General features: G+C 41.7%; 1 protein-coding gene across 3 annotated transcripts in view; it reads left to right on the top strand.

Moving 5' to 3' along the window:
- The first annotated feature begins 12,143 nt into the window (after positions 1-12,143).
- The window catches only part of pomgnt1 (protein O-linked mannose N-acetylglucosaminyltransferase 1 (beta 1,2-)), a 72,003-nt gene continuing 63,872 nt past the window's right edge, over positions 12,144-20,274 (top strand). For 2 of the 3 annotated variants that reach the window (XM_043699155.1, XM_043699154.1), the window contains exons 1-2: positions 12,144-12,442; positions 19,125-19,227. In XM_043699155.1, coding sequence (XP_043555090.1) covers positions 12,323-12,442; positions 19,125-19,227 — 223 coding nt within the window. In that variant the 5' untranslated portion in view covers positions 12,144-12,322. Of the gene's footprint in view, positions 12,443-19,083; positions 19,228-20,274 lie in introns of all 3 variants that reach the window. The other variant, XM_043699156.1, reaches the window with a different exon arrangement.

Below are 20,274 nucleotides of genomic sequence, written 5' to 3'. Positions count from 1 at the left end.
GAATCGGAAACTTGGAACTGGATAAGGTGGGGGGAGAGGAAATGAGGAAACTGGTAAAATCCACATTGATACCGTGGGGTTGGTGGGTCCTGAGGCGGAAGATGAGGTGTTCTTCGTCCAAGCATCAGGTGGTTTGGGATTGGCGTTGGAAGAGACCCAGGATCCGTATGTCCTCGGTGGAGTGGGAGGGTGAGTTGAAGTGTTCGGCCATGGGGCGGTGGAACTGGTTGGTGCGGGTGTCCCAGTGATGTTCTCTGAAGCACTCTGCGATGGGTGTCCTGTCTCCCCAACGTAGAGGAGACGGCATCGTTGGCCATGTTGATGACCTTCAATATTTCTTACAAAGCTCACATCTACCACATTTTTGTTCTTTGAGTTGTTTGTACTTCTAAACACTTATTCCTGCAATCTTTATGAAATGTTCTGATGTTAGAGATGGATCTGCAAATGGTTTGTGTAATTTTAGCACATTTGACTTTGTCTTTCAGATTTCTAGACTGTATATTCCACTCACCGTAGACAGAGTCATAGAGATGTACTGCACACAAACAGACCCTTTGGTCCAACCTGTCCATGCCGACCAGATATCCCAACCCAATCTAGTCCCACCTGCCAGTACCCGGCCCATATCCCTCCAAACCCTTCCTATTCATATACCCATCCAAATGCCTCTTAAATGTTGTAATTGTACCAGCTTCCACCACTTTCTCTGGCAGCTCATTTCATACACGTACTACCCTCTATGTGAAAAGGTTGCCCCTTAGGTCCCTTTTATATCTTTCCCCTCTCACCCTAAACCTATGCTGTCTAGTTCTGGACTCCCTGACCCCAGGGAAAAGACTTTGTCTATTTATCCTATCCATGCCCCTCATAATTTTGTAAACCTCTATAAGGTCACCCCTCAACTTCCGACGCTCCAGGCAAAACAGCCCCAGCCTGTTCAGCCTCTCCCTATAGCTCAAATCCTCCAACCCTGGCAACATCCTTGTAAATCTTTTCTGAACCCTTTCAAGTTTCACAACATCTTTCCGATAGGAAGGAGACCAGAATTGCACGCAATATTCCAACAGTGGCCTAACCAATGTCTTGTACAGCAGCAACATGATCTCCCAACTCCTGTACTCAATACTCTGACCAATAAAAGAAAGCTTACCAAACGCCTTCTTCACTATCCTACCTATCTGCGACTCCACTTTCAAGGAGCTATGAACCTGCACTCCAAGGTCTCTTTGTTCAGCAACACTCCCGAGGAGCTTACCATTAAGTGTGTATGTCCTGCTAAGATTTGCTTTCCCAAAATGTAGCACCTCTCATTTATCTGAATTAAACTCCATTTGCCACTTCTCAGCCCATTGGCCCATCTGGTCAAAATCCTGTTGTAATCTGAGGTAATCCTCTTCGATGTCCACTACACCTCCAATTTTGGTGTCATCTGCAAACTTACTAACTGTACCTCTTATGCTTGCATTTAAATCATTTATGTAAATGGCAAAAAGTAGAGGACCCAGCACTGATGCTTGTGGCACTCCACTGGCCACAGGCCTCCAGTCTGAAAATGAACTCTCCACCACCACCCTCTGTCTTCTACCTTTGAGCCAGTTCTGTATCCAATTGGCTAGTTCTCCCTGTATTCCCTGAGATCTAACCTTGCTAACCAGTCTCCTATGGGGAACCTTGTTGAACGCCTTACTGAAGTCCATATAGATCACATCTTCCACTCTGCCCTCATCAATCCTCTTTGTTACTTCCTCAAAAAACTCTGTCAAGAGACATGATTTCCCACGCACAAAGCCATGTTGACTATCCCTAAGCAGTCCTTGCCTTTCCAAATACATGTACATCTTGTCCCTCAGGATTCCCTCCAATAACTTGCCCACCACTGACGTCAAGCTCACTGGTCGATAGTTCCCTGGCTTGTCTTTACCACCTTTCTTAAACAGTGGCATCACATTTGCCAACCTCCAGTCTTCCGGCACCTCACCTGTGACTATTGATGATACAAATATCTCAGCAAGAGGCCCAGCAATCACTTCTCTAGCTTCCCACAGAGTTCTAGGGTACACCTGATCAGGTCCTGGGGATTTATCCACCTTTAACCATTTCAAGACATCCAGCACTTCCTCCTCTGCAATTTGGACATTTTGCAAGGTGTTACCATCTATTTCCCTACAGTCTATATCTTCCATATCCTTTTCCATAGTAAATACTGATTTAGTATCTCCCCCACTTTCTGCGGCTCCACACAAAGGCCGCCTTGCTGATCTTTGACGGGCCGTGTTTTCTCCCTCGTTACCTTTTTGTCCTTACCGTATTTGTAAAAACCCTTTGGATTCTCCTTAATTCTATTTGCCATAGCTATACCATGTCCCCTTTTTGCTCTCCTGATTTCCCTCTTAAGTATACTCCTACTTCCTTTATACTCTTCTAAGGATTCACTCAATCTATCCTGTCTGTACCTTACATATGCTTCCTTCCTTTTCTTAACCAAACCCTCAATTTCTTTAGTCATCCAGCATTCCCTATACTTACCAGCCTTTCCTTTCACCCTAACAGGAATATACTTTCTCTGGATTCTCGTTCTCTCATTTCTGAAGGCTTCCCATTTTCCAGCCATCCCTTTGCCTGCGAACGTTTCCCCTCATTCAGGTTTTGAAAGTTCTTGCGTAATACCGCCAAAATTGGCCTTTTTCCAATTTAGAACTTCAACTTTTAGCTCTGGTCTATCCTTTCCATCACTATTTTAAATCTAATAGAATTATGGTCGCAGGCCCCAAAGTGCTCCCCCACTGACACCTCAGTCACCTGCCCTGCCTTATTTCCCAAGAGTAGGTCAAGTTTTGCATCTTCTCTACTAGGTACATCCACGTACACGCTTAACAAATTCCTCTCCATCTAAACCCTTAACACTATGGCAGTCCCAGTCTATGTTTGGAAAGTTAAAATTCCCTACCATAACTACCCTATTATTCTTACAGATAGCTGAGATCTCCTTACAAATTTGTTTATCAATTTCCTTGTGACTATTAGGGGGTCTATAATACAATCCCAATAAGGTGATCATCTCTTTCTTATTTCTCAGCTCCACCCAAATAACTTCCTTGGGTGTATTTCCAGGAATATCCTCCCTCAGCACAGCTATAATGCTATCCCTTATCAAAAATGCCACTGCCCCTCCTCTCTTGCCTCTCTTTCTCTCCTTCCTGTAGCACTTGTATCTTCAAACATTAAGCTGCCAGTCCTGCCCATTCCCGAGCCATGTTTCTGTAATTACTATGATATCCCAGTCCCATGTTCCTAACCATGCCCTGAGTTCATCTGCCTTCCCTGTTAGTCCCCTTGCATTGAAATAAATGCAGTTTAATTTATTAGTCCTACCTTGTCCCTGCCTGCCCTGACTGTTTGACTCGCTCCTGTTCTCACCTGTATCAGTGTCAGATTGACCTCTTTCCTCACTATCTTGCTGGGTCCCACCCCCCACCTTACTAGTTTAAATCCTCCCAAGCAGTTCTCGCAAATTTCCCTGCCAGTATATTAGTCACCTTCCAATTTAGGTGCAATCTGTCCTTCTTGTACAGGTCACTTTTACCCCAAAAGAGATTCCAGTGATTAAAAATGTGAATCCTTCTCCCATACACCAGCTCCTCAGCCATGCATTCATCTGCTCTATCCTCCTATTCCTGCCCTCACTAGCTCATAGCACTGGGAGTAATCCAGATATTACTCCCTTGAGGACCTCCTTTTTAAATTCCTGACTAACTCGCTGTAATCTCCCTTCAGACTCTCAATCTTTGTCCTTCCTATATTGTTGGTTCCAATGTGGACAATGATCTCTTGCTGGCCCCTCTCCCCCGTGAGAACATTCTGCACCCTCTCTGAGACATCCTTGATCCTGGCACCAGGGAAGCAATACACCATTCTGATTTTTTGCTGCTGGGCACAGAAATGTCTGTCTGTACCTCGGACTAGAGAATTCCCTAACACAATTGATCTCTTGGAACCCAACGTAGCCCTCATCGCAATACAGCCAGTCTCAATACCAGAAACTTGGCTGTTCGTGCTAAGTTCCCCTGAGAATCCATTCCCCCCTACATTTTCCAAAACAGCATACCTGTTTGAAATGTGTATACCCACAAAGGACTCCTGCACTTGCTGCCTACCTCTCTTAACTTTCCTGGAGTTAACCCATTCATGTGACTGTATCTGAGACTTTCCCCCCTTCCTATAATTGCCATCCATCACATACTGTTGCTGGTGCAAATTCCTCATAGCTTCTAACTGTCTCTCCAACTGATCCATTTGATCTGATAAGATTCGTAACCAACAGTATTTACGGCAGATATAATCCGCAGTAACCCTAAAACTATCTTTAAACTCCCACATCTGACAAGAAGCGCATATCACTCTACTGAAGGCCATTTTTGCTCCTTCACAATTTACAGACCCAGGAAATAACACCGCCTTATTCCTCTACAAACACTGCCCCAGGTTAAATTAATAGTTAAGGATTATATTTTAAGTTTAATCAAGAGACATAGCTCCAAAAACATATAATCAAGAAAGAACCCACTCTACTCACTACTGCAGTCTTTCTGTAAGTCACACTTAAAACAACAATACACTGATCTGCTTTTGTGCTGTGAACTTCACCCAAGATCAGTTGTGAATTTCACTGTTTGTTAATGTTCCCAGATACACTCCAATGTCCCGCGATACATGAATTCAAACAGCAAAGGCAGTGTCAGTGTCAGTTTCTTTCTTTCTTTCTCTCTCTCCTGCACTGGCCTCACCATGTGCTTCCTTTGTCTGTTGTTCTTCCTTTTAAAACTGCTATTGTTTTGACTTTTTTTTCCCAAAGTTCCAAAACAATGCAACAGCATATAAAACAGTAATTGCTGCTCCCGGAATTTGAGGAAATCACCTCCAGCACCTAAAATACCTCAAAAAAGGAACAGCTGTTACAGCCAGACATTTTTCCCATCCTCCATCTTAGATTACCCAGAATCCATATCTTCTATTAGTTATACTTCTCCTTTCATATTGTTGTCTACAACCTGTACTGAAACAGATTCACCAGTCTCCTGATATTATATCTTCCATTTTCTGTCATATCAGTGATTGTGCAGTATACATTTATCCCCAAATTTAACTTCTGCCAAAACCATAAATCTGTCCATATTTAATACTTTGTCACTGTCTAATAAGTGACATGCCAACACAGAGTGGAGAATTTTCAAATAAAATTTCTGCAGGCCTTGCATTCAATCTACTGAATTCTATTAATTCCACTTCCATGGTATTATTTAAATGTAAGTTTGTTGAAATTTGACTAGACCTCATAAGAGTCAATAAATATCTTTGATAAATTTTAATCTATAAAAGATTACAATCTATCCAAACCTTCAGCCATGTTCAAGTCATCAGGCTTCAACTCCTAGAAATTTTGTTTTTATCTTATTTCTGTAGGATAACAAATGCACAAAGGCCATACCTCATCTCCTGTTTGGTAAAGTAACTGCAGTCTATATTGCAACTTCATTCTTTCCCTGGTCATAAAACTTATTTTCAGAAAACATGGGTTTGTAATTATACCTTGAAATTCTCTCTTTTGAATCAACCATCCTCTACTACCAGTGGTGTACACTAGAAGATAATTATTTTAAAGTATCCATGTCCACATTTTAAATGAGGAATTTATTTCCGTTAACTACAATCCATAAAACTTGCACTCCACTGATTACTAGCTCACATATTCATAGAACTCATTTTCACCAACTTAACCTTTAATTAATGTCTAACACTTGTTTCATTAGGTCTCAGCCATCTCTTCAGATTTTAGATGATAACAATGCTGTCCTATCACAGAACTCATTCTGGGAGGCAAAAAACATACTCATAGCCCTGAAAAACAAAGCACCAAGAAACTGGATTGTGCAGCTAACATATTTGTCTCGCAATTCTTTGAGAATTTTTTTTAAAAAAAGTATTATTACAAAATCCATACTAAGCCTAACTTTAATTTACATATGCATCATTTGATCAGATTTGTGACAAAATGCAAACTATGCAATTTTACTGTAAATTAAACTACAAAAAAAATTGCTATTCCCAACAATATTAGCTTGCTGCCATCTAGTGGTCATTTGCTCTTGAACACACCCTGGAGAACATTTATTTGCTTTTATATTAGTCAATGTTGTCAGATCTAGTATATGTAAGAGACGGTTGATTGGAAATCAGGAGCTTGCAGTTAACAAAACTAGTTCTAATGTTACACAATAAAAACTGATGAGCCAGAAAGACCAAAAGAGTAAGAGAGGGATTAACCAGAGGTAGCATGGACAAGATTACCAGAAACAATAAAAAGGACAAGACACTGTGACAGTGAAGCAGATCGAAAGGAAAAATAAGTATCCAAAACATCATGATAACTCTCCAACTGCTGGAGAGCAAGTTATCTACTCCTCACAATCATAACTCTTGTTGCTAATTAAAAGACTAGAAACTTCTTACTGTAAAGAAGAGTATTCCACTAACAAAGTAAAGAGACGTGACTTTTGCGATACATCCAGACAAAGATGACTCTATATCTCCTGCTGTAAAATCCTTTGTTAGTTCTTACACTGCAATTGCCAACATGTTGATCTTTCATTACTATCCCAATCCTTATATCCATATATTCTCCATATTCAGCAGTTCATAATCATATATTTCAAGACAGTTTCTTCTATCACTTACATCCTGGTAACAAATCTTCCACAATGACAACCAGAAACAATAGTATCCAATCTGCATCATTTATTTACTGCCTCCACACTCCTTCAACGTGCAGCTTAGTAGGAGGAGAAAATATAGTATCACATGGTGGTCATCAATCAATTGCCATGACAATGGTGGTTTCTCCATTTTTGTTGTGTCATCGATTCTACCAACCCTTCCACATCTTCAGCAGCTGCTTTTATGCTTAATCAAGTATTCAGGCACAAAACGTTTTTCTGCCCCACAGCATCATCATCTTACAAGTGCCCTACACAAAATGTACTTGCAAATTAACGAGAGGAGGAGGGTAACTTATTTAGATTAGATTCCCCACAGTGTGGAAACAGGCCCTTTGGCCCAACCGGTCCACACTAACCGTTCGAAGAGTAACCCACCCAGACCCAAATCCCTCTGACTAATTGACATAACATTATGGGTAATTTTGCATGGCCAATTCACCTGACCTGCACATCTTTGGACTGTGGGAGGAAACCGGAGCAAACCCATGCAGACGCAGGGAGAATGTGCAAAATCCACACAGTCGCCCAAGGCTGGAATGGAAGCTGGGACTCTGGTGCTGTGAGGTCGCAGTGCTAACCACTGAGCCACCATGCCACCCCAAGTAAATGTGATCCTATAAAGCTGCAGACTATACTGCCTTAGGAATTTCCAATTTTGTTATCAATTAGGCATTGGTTTCCTTTGGTATTTTTCATGTCTCCCATGAGATTACAAGGATGGGGTGGGTCATTGCTATTTATTATAGGCAAAAGTGAGGACTGCGGATGCTGGAAACCAGAGTTTAGATTAAAGTGGTGCTGGAAAAGCACAGCAGGTCAGGCAGCATCTGAGGAGCAGGAAAATCGAGTTGCATTCACCATTCCTGATGAAGGGCTTTTGCCCGAAATGTCAATTTTCCTGGTCCTCGCATGCTACCTGACCTGCTGTGCTTTTCCAGCACCACTTTAATCTAAACACTATGTATTTTAGGCAGGCTCGATGATTACTCTCCTGTTAATTAATCTCCTAAGATATTAACTTCACTTCATTTGCATAGAAAGACAGGTTTTTTTTTTGAAAAAAGGCATATATGCACATAAATACTGCCTTCCACAATCTTAGGATGTCTCAAAGCTATTTAAAGCCAAAGGAATATTTTGAAGCTTTAATATCCATTGATATGTAGGAGCAGATGTAGGCAACCTGCATGCAATATGTCAATCTTTCCTATATTATAATCTCTTAATTCTGGTACAATAATATATAATGTTTATTTCACTTTCTCCACAGCTTTTATGTCTTTTTATATAATGTAGTTAGCAAATTACAAGTGCTGTGTTACCAAGGTTCTTTATAAGTTCAACATAACTATGCAACTTTTGAACACCTGAAAATAACTCTGGGCTTTTTTTTTTGCATTTTTATGATTACATTGCTTTTCCATTAGACCGTAAGATATAGGAGCAGGATTAGGCCATTTGGCCTATTGAGTCTGCTTACTATTTGTTCATAGCTGTTATGTTTCTAAACACCATTCCCCTGCCTTCTCCCCATAACTCTTGATCTCCTATCTATCTCGGTCTTAAGTACATTCAAAGACTTTGTCTCCACAGCCTCCTGTGGCAATGAGTTCCACAGATTCACCACTCTCTGGCTGAAGAAACTCCTTCTCATCTCAGTTCTTAAAGATCATTCCCCTGTGACGGGGCTCTGCCCATGAGTCCTAGTCACTCTTATTAGTGGAAACATCTTCTCTGTGTCCACTGTGTCAAGCCCTCTCAGTATTGGCGAAGTGTTAGTCAGATCCCCCCTCATCCTTCTAAATTCCATTGAGTACAGGCACAGAGTCCTCAACTGTTTCTCATGATAAGCCCTTCATCCCCGGATGATTCTTGTAAACCTCCTCTGGACCCTCTCCAACACATCAATTTTCTGGAGTGTCTACAAGATGGTTTTATGGAGCAGCTTGTGGTGGAGCCCACTCGCGAACAGGCAATACTGGCTTTAGTGTTGTGTAATGAGTCAGGCTTGATAAGGGAGCTTGAGTTGAAGGAACCCTTAGGAGGCAGTGATCATAATATGATTGAATTTACTCTGTAATTTGAGAGGGAGAAGATAGAATCAGAGGTAATGGTAGTATAGCTGAATAAAGTCAACTATAGAGGCATAAGGGAGGAGCTGGGAGGAATTGACTAGGAGAGGAGCCTATCAGGAAAGACAATGGAACAGTAATGGCAGGAGTTTCTGGGAGTAATTCAGGAGACACAGCAGAGATTCACCCTGAGGAAAAAAGCAGCACGGTATAGAGAGGATGAGGCAACCATGGCTGACAAGTGAAGTCAGGAACAGCATAAAAGCAAAAAAGAAAGCATATAATGTGGCAAAGGACAGTGGGAAACTAGAGGATTGGGCAAAGACCAACAATAAAAAGAAATAAGGAGGGAGAAGATTAAATATGAGGGTACACTAGCCAGTAATATAAAAGAAGACTGTAAGAGTTGCTTTTGATATATAAAAAAGCAAAAGAGAGGCAAAAGTGGACATTGGACCACTGGAAAATGATGCTAGAGAGATAGTAGTGGAAACAAGGAAATGGTTGAGGAACTGAATAATTACTTCATGTCAGTTTTCATGGTGGAAGACACGAGTAATATCCCAAAAGTTCAAGAGAGTGAGGGGGCACAGCTGAGTATGGTGGCCATCACTAAGGAGAAGATGCAAGAAAAACTGAATGGCCTGAAGATGGATAAATCACCTGGACCAGATGGACTACACCCCAGAGTTATAAGGGAGATAGCTGAAGCGACAGTGGAGACATTAGTGAAGACTTTTCAGGAATCGCTAGAGTCAGGGAAGATCCCAGAGGACTGGAAAATCGCTAACATGACACCCCTGTTTTAAAAGGGACTAAGGCAAACAGAGACAGAAAATTAAGGACTGATTAGCCGAACCTCAGTTGTAGGTAAGATACTGGAATCCATTGTGAAGGATGAGATTTCTGAATATTTGGAAGTTTGTGGTAAAATAAGGCAAAGTCAGCATAGTTTCATCAAGGGGAGGTCATGCTTGACAAATCTGCTAGAATTCTTTGAGGAAGTAATGAGCTTATTAACTAAAGAGAACTAATGGATGTTATCTATCTGGACTTCAAGAAGGCCTTTGACAAGGTGCTGCACAGGAGGTGACTGAGCAAGATATGGGTGGTAGAAGCAAGGTGCTAGCATGGATAGAAGCTTAGCTGTCTGGCAGAAAGCAGAGTGGGGATAAAAGGGTCTTGTTATTGCAGCTGGTGTCAAATGGTGTTCCACAAGGCTCGGTGTTAGGACAACAACTTCTCATTTTATACATTAACAATCTAGTTATAGGAACTGAGGGCATTCTGGCTAAGCTTGCGGATGATACAAAGATAGGTAGAGCGACAGGTAGCATTGAGGAGGCTGCAGAAGGGTTTATAAAGCCTTAGGAGAGTGGGCAAAGAAGTGGCAGATGGTGTACAATGTGGAAAATTGTGAGGTCATGCACTTTGGTAGGAAGAATAGAGGCATGAACTATTTTATGAAAGAGGAGAAAATTCAGAAATCTGAAGTGCAAAGAGACTTGTGAGTTCTATTCCGGGATTCTTTCAAGGTAAATTTGTAGGTTAAGTCAATAGTTAGCAAGGCAAATGCAATGATGGCATTTATTTTGAGAGGATTTGAACATAAAAATAGAGATGTACTTCTGAGGCTCTGTAAGGTTCTAGTCAGACCATATTTGGAGAATTGTGCACAGTTGTGCGCCCCATATCTCAAGAAAGATATAATGGCCCTGGAGCGAGTTCAGAGGAGATTCACGACAATGGTCCTGGGAATGAAAAGCTTAGCATATGAGGAATGTTTGAGGCCTCTGGGTCTATACTTGATGGAGTTTAGAAGGATGAGGGGGATCTAATTGAAACTTACAGAATACAGAATGGCCTAGACAGAATTGATGTTAGGAAGATGTTTCCATTAGTAGGAGAGACTAGGACCAGATGGCACAGTCTTGGAGTAAAGGGACGATCTTTTAGAATGGAGATAAGGAGGAACTTATTCAGCCAGAGAGTGGGTGAATCTATGGAATTCATTGCCACGGAAAGCTGTGGAGGCCAGGTCGTTGAGTGTATTTAAGATTGAAATAGATAAGTTCTTGATTGTCAACAGGATATGGGGAGAAAGTGGAAGAATAGGGTTAAGAAACCTATCAGCCATAATTGAATGGCAGAGCAGACTTGATGGGCTGAATGCCCAATTTCGGCTCTTATGTCTTATGTTCTTATTGTTCCATAGATATGGGGACCAGAACATTTTTACAATTTGTTCACCTCTACCCCCAGATCCCTTTGGCCTTAAACCTCATTCTGTTTCTTCTAAAGGTTTATTTTTCCTTCTGAAGTGCAATAATTCACATTTATCTGTGTGTAAATGTTAACTTCCTCAACTGCTCAGTATAGGCTTTATAATTTCTTCTTGCCTTACATTGTTGTTTTCCTCACTGTTAGCTGTATTCCTCTAGTTTGGTACCCTCTGCAAATTCTGGTTTGGACTTACTCAATTCTAAATAAAAGATAGCATCTGAACCTTACCCCATCGACGACAGTTCGTGAAGCAAAGTTAGGCTACAAGCATATTTCAACTGGGAGAAGGCATTGTCTAGCCTACTACATATTTAAAGCCATCAAAAATAATTTTTTTTAAAAAGCTACTAATCTGCTTGTAATGAAATTGTAGAATTTAGAATTATAATACAATGGATCGCAATGACAGGTCTTGGTCCAAAAGAAAATTCACAACAGAATAATACCAGAGGAGGTCACATAAAAGAACTGGGTTGTGGGGAAACAGAAGGACAAAGTGAAGAAAATACATGGAGAAAAGTAAGATTTAGTCATAACGTTAATTTAACAAAACATCGACACGTTGTCCCAGTTTTTTCTTCTTCTGAATTATTGATTGCAATAAGGAAACCAGTTAGTTCAGTTTTATGGTGATCGTACAGTTGAGTCAATATAAACCTGAAATGTGCAGTGACCAGTATTCTTGTGAACTGCATAGCTAGAAAGGTAAAGAGGGTTTTAAACTAAATAGTGGAAGCAAGAAATCAAATGTGGTAAGATATGGTATATCAAAGAGTTGAAGTAAGACAGAAAAATATAAATATGGGAAAGTTAAATCAAAGAATAACAGAAAGGGACAGAGCAAAATAAACTTTGCAATAATAAACAAGTGAGTCCAGTCACTCAGACGTCAGAGGGCGTAGAATTCAAGATGGCGCTTGTGAATACGGTCTATCTAGTGACAGGACCCGGAAGTGAAAGCTGGGTTATGGGGGGAGGGGGTGGTGTGAAAGCTGGTGGTCGGTGGGGGGAGGGGTACCCATTCAGGGCTGCAGTCAGAGTCCTAGCCCAGGGGAGGGGGGTGATGATCTAAGGAGCAGAATATACAATAAACGGCGGCGGTCGCGGGGCTGCGGTGTGCCGGGCTGAGGCTGAGAGCCGCCCCGTCCCCCTCACCCTCCCCGTCCCCCTCACCCTCCCCCTGTCCCGGTGATGGACGAGTGGAAGCCGAACCCGCGGGCCAAACCCTTCGTCCCGCGGCGGCACAGGAGCTGGTTCATCGCTTGGAAGTACAGGTTAACGGGACAGCGGTCAGTGAGGAGGCTGTGTCAGGTGAGGAGGCCTCATGTGGCCCTGGGAGCTTGTGGGTGGGGGGATGGCATTTACTGCCAAACAGTATAAAAGGTAGGAAAGTATTGCTGCAACTGTACAGGGCATTAGTGAGACTGCAACTGGGGTACTACATTACAGTACGGTTTTGGTCCCCTTTACTTGAGGAAGGATGGAGTTGCACTGGAGGCAGTTCAGAGAAAGTTCACTAGATTGATTCCAAACATGAGAGGTTTGTCTTAGGAAGAGATATTGAGTAGTTTAAACCAAATCTCTCTGGAGCTTAGTAAAATAAGATGCTAAAGGGATTGACAGAGTACACATGGGGAGAATGTTCCCCCTTGTGGGGCAATCTGGATTGAGATGTCAGTTTTAAGGGGTATTGGATTTAAAATACAAGAAGTTACTTCTCTCAAGGGCATGAATCTCTGGAATTTCTTACTGTAGAGTGTGGTGGATGCTGAGTCATTGAGTAAACTTAAAGGAGGAGTTAGTCTGATTTTTTTTTAATTACTAGTGGGTTGAAGGGTTGTGGGGAGCAGGCAGTAAAGTAGAGTTGAGGCTGAGATGATCATAGTGAATGGCAGAGCAGACATGAGCTGCATTGCTTCTACTCCTAGTGTAGTGCGTGTCAATCCCATATAATTTAATTTGTCACTTACGTGGAACATACAAAATAGAAGCAGGTGTAGGGCATCTAACATACAAAGATTTATCTGTCTAATCTAAAAATTCCTCATGTTACGGTGGATTTAAACTCGTGCTTCTAAAGCAGTAGTAAGGCACTTGCATCTACCGTCCAGTGACATTAGCATTATGTTACCATCACCTGCTGATTTCAGATTTCACTGTCTGCTTTGGTTTGGATTTGATGTCCTCAGAACATTAAATTGGCACTGCCTCCTTTACATGCAAGTACTCCCTCTTTCTCTTTGACCTTTACCGTGGTTTATCACAACATCTTTGCCATACACTCTTCCACACTATTGTATTGCTAATTGGTTTTGGACTGCTGTCAGCTTGTTCTGTTCTGATCTGTCTACCACTTCCAGAGAATCATTCCATCTGTATTCTCGTGCCCTTTCATCTGGTGCCCCCTAGGATTTTTCCTTGGCCCTTTTCAGTTTCCCTCTTAAAAATATACAAGGTCCTGTAAGTCGTAGAATCATAAAAGATGTACAGAACAGAAACAGACCTTTCCATCCTTGCCAACCAGATATCTAACCTAATCTAGTCCCATTTGCCAGCACTTGGCCCATATCCCTCTAATCCGTTCCTATCCATATACCCATTCAGATGCCTTTTAAATGTTGCAATTATACCAATCTCCACTACTTCCTCTGGCAGATCATTCCATACACGTACCACCCTCTGCGTGAAAGAGTTGCCCCTTAAGTCTCTCTCAAATTTTTTCTTTCTCACCCTAAACCTATGCCTTCCAGTTCTGGACTCGCCCACCCCAGGGAAAAGACCTTGTTTACTTACCCTATCCAAGCCCCTCATCGTTTTACAAACCTCTATATCGTCACTCCTCAGCCTCCGACACTCCGGGGAAAACAGCACCAGGCTATTCAGCCTCCTCTTATAGCCCAAACCCTCCCACCCTGGTGACATCCTTATAAATCTTGGGTTTGGACAGGATTGATGTTTCCTGTTGTGGAAGAATTTAGAACAAGGGATCACTTTTAAAAATAATGCTTTAAGCATTTAACACTGATGAGACTGAATTTTTTTGTTCACAGAAGATCAGAAATCTTAGAACTCTTCTTACAAAGTGATGGAAATAAAGTCTTTGAATATTTTTAAGGAAGAGGTAGATAGATCAAGGGTGAAAGGTTATCGGGTAGCCAGGAATGAGGATTTGAGTTAAAATCAGATTAGCTTAATGATGGAGTAATCTAAAAGGGCAAAATGGATGACTCCGTCTCCTTGTTTGTGTCTTCATTGTATGTACATGCTGTAGATCCATGCACAGAGTTAGTTTTTGTGTTACAATCCTGTTGGAGACCATTCATGTTTGAAGAGAAAAATCCAATTATGTGGTAGTTGGCTGTTCAACTATGTTACAAAATTTCATATTTCAAAACAAAATAAACTTTATTGTCTTTAAAAAATCAGCTGATCAAGGAAGCATGATTAATTTAACACTATAGCTTATGAAGGTTTATATTATATTTGCAACTTGTGCTACATGTCAGCTGTGACTTGCTTGGTAATATTGTTGCCTCTGATTCCAGGACTTAAGCATAAGTTAACTGCAGACACACCGGCACAGTATTGAAAGAGTACTGCACTGTTGGAGGTTCTGTCTTTTAGATGAAACATTAAGCTTAGGTCCCACATGCCTTGCCAGTTGGTGTAAGAGAGTCTATAGTGCTATTATGAAGAAGAACAGAGGAGTGTCTCTAGTATTCTGGCCATTATTTTGTTTCTTAAGATCACAAAATACAAATGTTCTATGAGCAATCCTCATCACAAGCCACCACATTACATGATGCTGCCTACTCACTTTTTGGTAGGTTTGCTGCCACCATCCTCTTCCAAGGCAGGGATATGCAGGTTCTGTTTTGTTTGGTATAGTCAAACAAAACCACTTGTGAGGCTCTTGCAATTAGCAACATCTTCATTAAGACATATTAGCAACTAAGTGGAGATTACATTGAGGTAATAATTAAAATATTACAGAGATTATGAGTGCTTAAGTTACCCATTTCAGACCTTGCATCTTTACATGACATCTCTCCCAACCTTTTTTAAAAACTTTTATCAGTACACAAATTACATTAACCACTACCCCAACCGCCCAAGTCTCTGACTTCTCAAATTCAAGTAATCTGGAGGTTTCAGCATTCTCTCAGTGCAATGGACACAGTGGATGAGGTGTTTGGATGTGCAGGAAAATCTCTGCTGTATGTGGAAGGATTCTTTGGGGCTTTGGTTTGAGGTGAGGCGGGAGGTGTGGGTGCAGGTTTTACACTTTTTGCAGTGGCAAGGGAAGGGGCTGGGAATGGAGGGTGGGTTGGTGAGGGGCATGGGCCTAATCAGGGAGTTGCAGAGGGAATGGTCTCTGTGGAATGCTGAAAGGGGTAGGGAGGGAAATATATATCTGGTGGTGGGTCTGACTGTCGGTGGCAGAAGTGGTGGAGGCTGATACATTGTATCCGGAGATTGGTGGAGTGGACAGTGAGGATCGGGGGTTCTATCCTAGTTGCGTTGGAGGGTGGGCTCAAGGGCGGAGGTGTAGGAAGTGGAGGAGATGCGCTGGAGGGTGTTGTTGACTATGTGGGAGGGGAAATTGTAGTCCTTGAAGTTAGAGGCCATTTGGGATGTTCTGGAGTGGAATTGTTCTTTCTGGGAGCAGATGAGGTGGAGGAATTAGGAGTAAAAGATAGTGTTTTTACAGGAAGGGGTGATGGGAGGAGATGAAGTGCGGGTAGCTGTGGGAGTCAGTGAGTTTGAAGTAGATGTCCATGTCAAGTTGGTCGCTAGAAATGGAGATGAAGGTCCAGAAAGAGGAGGGAGATGTTGCGTGGCACAGTGGTTAGCACTGCTGCCTCACAGCACCAGAGACTCTGGTTCAATTCTCGCCTCAGGAAACTGTCTGTGTGGAGTTTGCACATCCTTCCCGTGTTGGCGTGGGTTTCCTGTGGGTGCTCCGGTTTCCTCCCACAGTCCAAAAATGTGCAGGTTAGGTGGATTGGCCATGCTAAATTGCCCGTAGTGTTAGGAAAAGGGGTAAATGTAGGAGAATGGGTCAGGGTGGGTTGCTCATAGGAGGGTCAGTGTGGACTTGTTGGGCCGAAGGGCCTGTTTCCACACTGTAAGTAATCTAAGTAATCTATCTCATTCAAAAGATGGTCCAGGTGAACTTGATCAGAGTGGAAGGTGTTTGTGATATTGATGAACTGTTCAACCTCCTTATGGGCGCATGAGGCGTTGATATATTTAAACATTACCTTATTAGCTAATCTTGCTTTCTTACTTTCAGATAAGTGTTTAAAATTTATAATCTATACTCAGCCTATACCATTCCTCACCCCATCTAACGGTGCAGATGTAGTGAGAGCTGCTGGATCTGAATCAATGAGAGTTGCCTTTTCTCCTGTACCCCTGTACTACACTGTTAGGGAATGAGAACTGAGCAGGAGGGGAAAGCTTCACTGATTTTGAAGGAAGGGAGAAAAAATTTAGGGCTTTGTGGACCAAGTAGCTTAAGACTGGTGGGGTAAGGAATGAGCTGCCAGAGGAAGTTGTGGAGGCTGGTACAATTGCAACATTTAAGAGGCATTTGGATGGGTATATGAATAGATTACATTACATTACAGTGTGGAAACAGGCCCTTCGGTCCAACAAGTCCACACCGACCCGCCGAAGCGTAACCCACCCATACCCCTACATTTACCCCTTACCTAACACTACGGGCAATTTAGCATGGCCAATTCACCTGACCTGCACATCTTTGGACTGTGGGAGGAAACCGGAGCACCCGGAGGAAACCCACGCAGACACGGGGAGAATGTGCAAACTCCACACAGTTAGTCGCCTGAGGCGGGAATTGAACCCGGATCTCTGGCGCTGTGAGGCAGCAGTGCTAACCACTGTGCCACCGTGGTTTGGAGGGATATGTGCCGGGTGCTGGCGGGTGGGACAAGATTGGTTTAGGATGTCTGGTAGGCATGGACGGATTGGACCGAAGGGTCTGTTTCCATGCTGTACATCTCTATGACTCTATATACTCTTTGGATTGCGAAGATTGTTGGTTCTCTGGGTTGCAAATTGTTGATATTGATTCTGTTCTTGACAAGTGAGGTCTGAAGGTCCCTTGAAACCAGAGGAACTTTAATGTCTTGGATTTATTTATGGAGGATGTCTTTCCTGCTTAAACAGGCTTTTGTAATTGAAGACTTAAAATGCCAGGATATAGTAAGCTATGGACGGAATGCAGGTAAAATGGGATTAGTATAGTTTAGTATTGGTTGATTAGCATAGTCATGATGGGCTGAAGGGCCTGTTTCTATGCTGTATGACTTTGACTAATCTTATCTGTCTCCTTCACAGAGGATGTTCACTGCCCTTACCTGATGTAGTGTCCTGGATCGCTGAACACTGGTTGTCTGTTTTTAGTGATGGCTTCCATAGCATTGTATGGACCACCTTGCCACATCTTCAATCTATTATTCCCAATCTGCTATTAAATCTGTGCCATATTGGATAGATTCTTTATTTTACCTTGTTGATTAGGCTGGATCCTCTCCTATAGCCAGATTATAGTATTAGTGAAGCCACCATGTTCCCTTCCTCAGTTCTGCTTTGGAGGATTGCTTCTGGCTTGGTAAAGTCTGCCACTCCTACTGTGAATTCTTCCTGGCAAGATAAGGAGACAGTTTTCTTTTGAAGTTGCGTTTTCCAAATCATCTTGGCATCTGACATCAAACTTAAATCTGTCATAGTTATTAGTTCACCAAGCTATGCTGCACTCTCTAGTTATCTCAGTTGAGAATGCATCAGTTCCCTCAAGCTGAGAACACTGCTCATTAGTTGTTTGATTTCTTTAAATAAATCATGAGGATGTGAGCATCACTGGTTGTGTCAGCATTTATTGCTGATTTCTTCCTGCCTTTGAGTAGGTGATGGTGAGCTGCAGCCTTGAACTGCTTCAATCCATGTGCTTGTAGGTAGAATTCCAGGATTTTGACCAGCGGTTCTGAAGGAATGACAATATATTTCCAAGTCAGGATGCTGAGTGGCTTCAAGGGGAACTTGCAGATGCGGTGTACCCATGTATCTGCTGCCCTTAACCTTCTAGTTAGAAGCAGTTGTGTGTTTGGAAAGTCTGTGTAAGGATCCTTTCTCAATTTCTGACTTCCATCTTGTAGAAGGCACACAATGATTCTGCTGAGCTTAGTGGAAGTGGATGTTTGTAGATGTAGCAAGCTGCTTTGTCTGGGATGTATCATCCTTCTTGAGTGTTGTTGAAGCTGCACTCGTCCAGGCAAGTGGGGCCTATTCCAATATACCCTTGACTAGAACCTTGTAGTTAGTGGACAGGCGTTTTGCAGTAGGAGTTGGGTTACTCACTGCAGGATTCTTAGCCTCTGACCTGCAGTTGGAGCCACTGCATTTACATGGCTAATCCAGTTCTGTTTCTAGTCAGTGGTAACCCCTGAATTTTGACATTGGCGATTTCAATGATGATAACACCATATAATGTCAAGCAGTGATCATTAGATTTTCTCATGTTGGAGGTGATCATTGCTTGGCATTTGTATAGCATGAAACTTACTTGCCACTTGTGAGCACAAGCATAGATATTGTTCAGTTCTTAGTGCATTTGGATATGGACTGTTTCAGTATCTGAGGAGTAACGAATGATGCTGAACATTATGCAACTAACATTGAAATTCTCCAATTCATTCTTATAATGGAGGGAAAGTCATTGATGAAACAGCTGAGGTCTAATTTTATAACTGATGTGTTTCTTACCCTTGAGAGTCAGACCACTGCCCCAATTTATTTAAATATTTACTTTAATTATTTTATTATTTAAATGGTGGTGTAATCCATAGAATACATTTGTTTTAGTGGTTCACTGTTATTTATTCTTGTAGCTGAAATCTCTCCAACTGAACTGTTTGCTCCTTCAGATGTTGAGCACAGGCTTGAACAGGCATTATTTATTTTCCAGACGGTCGCGCTGCTGTTTCTACTTGTGACTGTTATCGTCAACATCAAACTTATTTTAGATACAAGGAGAGCTGCTGCCGAGGAGGAATTAATAGAAGATTATGGTAAGATTCTGTAAGGTGCTTTATAATGTATTTCCTATGTTAATGTGCTACTGTATATAAATACAAACAGTTCATGTGGGATGCAACATGAGAGAGAGAGCAGAATGTGTTCAGTTCTCTATTGAATTGAAATTTATGTGCAACCTTCCTAATGAAGCGAGGTCAGTAGTGTGGTTTTGGCTCCTGATATAACAATACACGGTAAAGATAATGTCTTCCACTGGAAAATTGTTTGATCTTTCAACCAAATTGGAACCATTTTTATTTAGTAGTACAGGTCAGTGTAGCGTTTTGAATCTAGAACTAGCTCTTTTTCTATCTTTACAGTACAGTCAATGTTAAATATTAATGGGGTGAAAGTTTGATTATAGGGTTTATTAGTAACATTGCAGCTTTGTTGGTCTTTTTAATGTAATTTGTAATTCATTAGGAGTGACCTGTGCACACCTCAGTGCAGATAATCATCTAACTGCATGGCTAGGCATACCATCTCTTAAAATTCCAACACATATATAATTTTTGTCAAAAAGTGTGGCTCTGGAAGAGCACAGCTGGTCAGACAATATCTGAAGAGCAGGAGAATCGATGTTTCAACCATAAGCTCTTCATCAGGAATGTGTTATAATCTTTATAAGTTGAAGGAAATTAGTAGAATCTGCTTTGTGATATTACATTGTGTTCTTAAGATTAGAATTTCTAATTTTAACTAAAGAACATGGTATTGGTATGTTAAAACAGAAAGAGGTCATTTGGCCCTTTGTTCCAGTGCTGACTGTTTGATAGTAGCATCAAATTAACCCACTCCCCTCCTCTATCTCTGCAGTCCTCGAATGTTTTCCCCTTCAAATGTTTATCCAATTATCTTTTAAATATTTCTGTTCAATCTATATCCTTCATTTTTTTTCAGGCAGTGCATTCAGTTCATGGTAATTTGCCTTGTTTATATAAGAGAAATAATTTCCTCATGCTATCACTGGATATTATACCAATCACCTTAAATCTGGCTACTCATCTCTCTGCCACTGGACCCCCCTCAAGGGTCATAAT

The sequence above is a fragment of the Chiloscyllium plagiosum genome, chromosome 11 (genome assembly GCF_004010195.1).
Source record: "Chiloscyllium plagiosum isolate BGI_BamShark_2017 chromosome 11, ASM401019v2, whole genome shotgun sequence".
In the NCBI taxonomy this organism is placed as follows: Eukaryota; Metazoa; Chordata; class Chondrichthyes; order Orectolobiformes; family Hemiscylliidae; genus Chiloscyllium; species Chiloscyllium plagiosum.
Note: the sequence above shows the minus strand (reverse complement) of the source record. Positions and strands in the feature narration are given on the sequence as shown.